At 51.7% G+C, this 4,632-nt stretch overlaps 1 protein-coding gene across 2 annotated transcripts in view; it reads left to right on the forward strand.

Annotated features, from left to right (window-relative positions):
• The first annotated feature begins 252 nt into the window (after positions 1-252).
• LOC106935216 (gephyrin-like) overlaps positions 253-4,632 on the forward strand; it is a 32,695-nt gene continuing 28,315 nt past the window's right edge. Inside the window, exons 1-8 of one of the 2 annotated variants that reach the window (XM_015015577.1) lie at positions 253-518; positions 2,161-2,239; positions 2,311-2,368; positions 2,453-2,545; positions 3,065-3,159; positions 3,261-3,327; positions 3,571-3,840; positions 4,077-4,166. In XM_015015577.1, the coding sequence (XP_014871063.1) occupies positions 455-518; positions 2,161-2,239; positions 2,311-2,368; positions 2,453-2,545; positions 3,065-3,159; positions 3,261-3,327; positions 3,571-3,840; positions 4,077-4,166 (816 nt within the window). In that variant the 5' untranslated portion in view covers positions 253-454. The remainder of the gene's footprint in view (positions 519-2,160; positions 2,240-2,310; positions 2,369-2,452; positions 2,546-3,064; positions 3,160-3,260; positions 3,328-3,570; positions 3,841-4,076; positions 4,167-4,632) is intronic. The other variant, XM_015015578.1, reaches the window with a different exon arrangement.

Genomic DNA, 4,632 nt, shown 5'->3' on the forward strand with positions numbered 1-4,632 from the left:
GCTACCATCTGCAACTTTAGATGCGTTCCTTCTCTAACACACCTGGATCATTGTCTCATTATAAGCCTCTAGAGAACTGAATGAGGGAAGTCAACCTTTTGTCTGGTGTGTTTTAGCAGGGATGCATCTAAAAGTTGCAGTCTGGAGGACTGGACCTGGGCCCTCCTGATTTGTACCGTCAATGTGGCCCGTTGAGGGGGACCAATATGCTGAAGTGGCCCTCGGTGAAATTGAGTTTGACACCCCTGAGCTAGAGCCTCTGCTTCCAGAACCAGAACCGGTTCTGGCCCGACTTCGGAACTTCTTAACAGTCACGGAACCAGCAGCTGGTTCTGTTCCATCTGGACTCATCCAGCTGGTCTCGGTTCGGCCCGTCCTCCAGAGGTGCAGCGGAACCTCCCCCCTCCCCCGCCGCTACGTATGAGCCGTCACGGTGCAGACAGAGGTTGGAAACATGGCGGCGGACGGGATGGTTCTCACCAACCACGACCATCAGACCCGAGTGGGAATCCTGACTGGTAGGTTCGCAGTTCCGACCCGAAGCAGCCCGGTTCGCTGCGGACCGGAGCCGTTTTATGGCGGCTGTCACGATCCGGGCTGCGAGCTCTGCGGAGCGGCGGTTAGCAGCAGCGAGCTAACCGGCGGTTCGGGCTGAGCTCTGGGTTCGGTTCGGACACATGCGGGCTCGGTTCGTCTGGGATTGGTTTCATATCTGTATGGAAACGTCAGTTATTCAAAGAAATTTGTGTTTGGAGCAGAAATGTGAGCGGATTGGGATATTTCATTTAGGCAGACAGACGGGAGAAGAAACCCCGGTTTGGACTTTCAAAACAAAAGGCGAGCGCCTCCTCCTGCGGGCTGGGGCCATTAGAAATCCCTGGCAGGCTTTTATTTTGAAACGTTCCGCTGTGCTGAACGGATCCAGCTTGGTTCAGGTTGAACTTCATGTTTCCTCGCGTTGGAGCGCTCTGCTCCTACATGAGCTGCATTATTCATGTCCCTTTGCAGATGTTCTGGTTCCGACCATCGCCGCGGTTCTGGTCGCGCACACACAAACCGATCCAGCCGGCCTGGTTAAAGCGGAAATGGGCCGCCAGCATAATTAACCGCGACTCAGCTGATTAAAACATGGGAGGGCAAAACCGAGGCTCGACCCAGCTGCTTCGGAACCAGAGCCGGGAACTGGGCCCAGTAGGGTCCAATAGGAAGCACTAACTGAAATGATCACCGATGATTTAATTTCTGAATGGATCTCTCCATGCTGACAGAAAAAGTATTCACACCCACTAACAGCTGAGTCTCTGACGTCACTAAGCATGGCCTTTGACCTGCTCTGTTGAACTGATTCATTTCAGATGGTGGAGGATTTAAGTCCAGACTTTGACTAGGCCACTCCAAACAAGGTGGTGTTTTGTTAATTACAGCATTGAATAATAATCAGCCAACATGGAAACAGTAAACGCAGCATTGCACAGATCCAGAACCGGACTGGACTCGACCCGGTTCAGAACTGCCCCAACAGGCCAGGAGGGAGATGCCTTACTGGGCCCGGTGGTTCCCCTGTGTTTGCTCTGGTTTTGGGTGTGGTATCCGCTGGCCCGTCTCTCCTTACTCAGCTCTGGCTCACTGCTGATGGAACCGGGCCCAAAAGGTTCTGACCAAAGTCTGGAAAAGTTCAGGATCTAAGATTTCTATAGTAAATATTCATATTTCTAGAATTTATTCTGGATCCTTTTGCATAAATAATCCATATGGCATTAAAACGTGGTGGACCCAACGGGACCTAACTGGACCTAATTGGACCCAACTGGAAGAAGTGAGAGGGAGGACCAGAACCTGAGTTGAGACGCGCTGCTAAAGGATAACAGGTCTAGAATGCAGAATGGTTCTGGTTCTGACCTAATGGGTCTAGAACAGGGGTGGGCAGTCCTGGTCCTGGAGGTCCAGTGTCTTCCTGGTCCAACACACCTGGATCCAACAGCTGAATCTCCTCCTCAGTGCAGTCAGGTTCTCCAGAGTCCTGATGAGTCCTCATTACTTCGACACTCAGATGTGTCGAAGTAGAGACACCTAAAGGTTGCAGGAGACCGGCCCTCCCCTGCTTTAGAAAGAGTTGAACAGAACGGTTCTGGTTTTGACCCGGCCCTCTCTCCCCTGCAGTCAGTGACAGCTGCTTCAAGAACCTGGCAGAAGACAGGAGTGGAGTGAACCTGAAGGACCTGGTCCACGACCCATCACTGTGAGTCCTTTCATGAACGCCGGCGCTACGCGCCTCCACATTCTGACCCTCACTGTCGTCTCCCCCTGCAGGCTGGGAGGAGTGATTGCAGCCTACAAAATAGTTCCAGATGAGATCGAGGAAATCAAGGTACGGGCTCCTTGATGTCTTTCAGATGCTGGTTCAGGAAGCGGAAATGTTCCTGACTTGGTTCTTGTGTTTCCTTCCATGCAGGAAACTCTTCTGGAGTGGTGTGATGAGCAGGAGCTGAATCTCATTCTGACCACAGGAGGAACTGGTTTTGCACCACGAGACGTTACACCAGAGGTACCAGTACAGGCCAACACTCCCTGCTTCAGATGAACCCACCGTGACGGTTCCCAGTTCCACTCACCAGCAAGTCCACAGGCTGCAGCACCAACCAAACATTACTGTGGCAGAAACGATCCTAGTAGCATGTCGGAAGGCTGCTAGCATGTAGCCAGGCTGCTAGCATGTAGCGTGTAGCCAGGCTGCTAGCATGTAGCGTTAGCCAGGCTGCTAGCATGTAGCAGGTGGCCACGCTGCTAGCATGTAGTGTTAGCCAGGCTGCTAGCATTTAGCACGTGGCCAGGCTGCTAGCATGTAGCATTAGCCAGGCTGCTAACGTGTTTTCCACCTCATCAAGGCAGCCATATTTGACAAAACTAGAAGATAACGGGTTCTTTGTAGCTTCATACTTGATTTTCTCAAATCCTTGGAGGCTAATTTGCATCTTTTTTCTTGCGACCCGTTTGTCGGCTCGGTAAGCAGGAATGTCTCTGAAATGTTTGTCCTATGAATGAAGTCATCCCACTGATGTTGCAGGCGACCAGGGAGGTGATCGAGCGAGAGGCTCCAGGGATGGCTCTGGCCATGCTGATGGGATCCCTCAATGTTACCCCTCTGGGAATGCTGTCCAGGTGAGGCTCATGAAGTCAACAGCAGCCTTGTGTGCGTGTGTGTGTGTGTGTGTGTGATGTACCTGCTTGATCTAATGTTGGCTCCTCTGCACTCATTCCAGGCCAGTTTGCGGTATTCGTGGTAAAACGCTGATCATCAACCTTCCAGGCAGCAAGAAAGGCTCCCAGGTGCAGTAGTAACTCCTCACAGTTCTTGTCGGGTTCTGCCACATCTAATGGGCTCAAAAGTGTTTTTACTGCAGAAACCCAGATCAAATGAGGTCATTTTCAGAAATATGAAGCCAAACCAAATGCAGGCGGCCATTTGAAGGCATTGACAAAAGCGTCGGTGGAGGTCGACTTCCTGCTGCTGTCTGAACTGGGAGAAGCTTTCTGGGCGTTCTGGGACTAAACATGTCCGTGTTCCTGCAGGAGTGTTTCCAGTTCATCCTCCCCGCTCTGCCTCACGCCATCGACCTGCTGCGCGAAGCCGCCATTCACGTTAAATCCACTCACGCCGCCCTGGAGCCGATGCCCTCCCTGCTGACCAATACGCACGCCAACACTCACACCATGGAGCGCGGCACCCAGTGCGAGGAAGAGGACGAAGACGAAGAGGACAGGAGGAGAGGACGGCACAACCTCCACCAGCACCACCAGCACGGCTCGTCCCACATCACTGTGGCTGCTATCGCCGCAAAGGTGAGCTGGCTGGCGCTGGGCCCCATCAGTGCTGGACCCCATCAGAATTAAACTGGAAACTAACCAGTTGCGGCAGGAAGGTTGAAGGTCCAGGTTTACAACGAGTTGCTGGTTGCCATAACGACCATATAGTCATGTTTTCATTCTGTGTTCATTCATGTGTTTCACTTCTCATTCATGTGTCCGTGTGTGTGTGTGTGTGTGTGTGTGTGTGTTTGTGCGCGTGTGCTGGTCAGACGAGTCATGCGACGGTCATGGCTAAGGGCGCCCCCTACCTGCCTGGAAACACACCTGCCCCTCCCTCTCATTTCACCTGTTCCCATCAGGTGAGCTGCAGCCATCTTCCTCTTCCTCAGCCGTCCTGACCTGTTACAGTTTCACTCCTCACCTTCAATTATCAGGGAAACGCTGCACCTGATTGGTTGGGGAAAACATACCTGGCTGATCACCTGAATCAAAGCAGCAGGACGATTCTCCCACAATGCACTTCTCTGTTTGGGTTCCTGAGTTACACGGCTGCAACAAACACTGGTGATAAATGAACCTGCTGATCTCCACCAGCTATTCAAGGCAGCTATGAAGAGATTCAATGTTAGAAACCAAATTTAATGCAAAATTCTAAAATAAAACCATAGAAATGTAACTGAATGTTTTTACAGTACAGTATAATTATCTGCATTGAGTAATTAGCTCATAATTAGCTCATAAGCTCAGGCTAGGAGGAGTTTGAAGAGGCCATGGAGAAAGACTTCAGCACGGCTTCGAGGCGATTCTGGTCCACCATCCGGCGTC

The sequence above is a fragment of the Poecilia latipinna genome, unplaced genomic scaffold, assembly GCF_001443285.1.
Source record: "Poecilia latipinna isolate Pla-1442-1.1 unplaced genomic scaffold, P_latipinna-1.0 Scaffold1929, whole genome shotgun sequence".
Taxonomy (NCBI): Eukaryota; Metazoa; Chordata; class Actinopteri; order Cyprinodontiformes; family Poeciliidae; genus Poecilia; species Poecilia latipinna.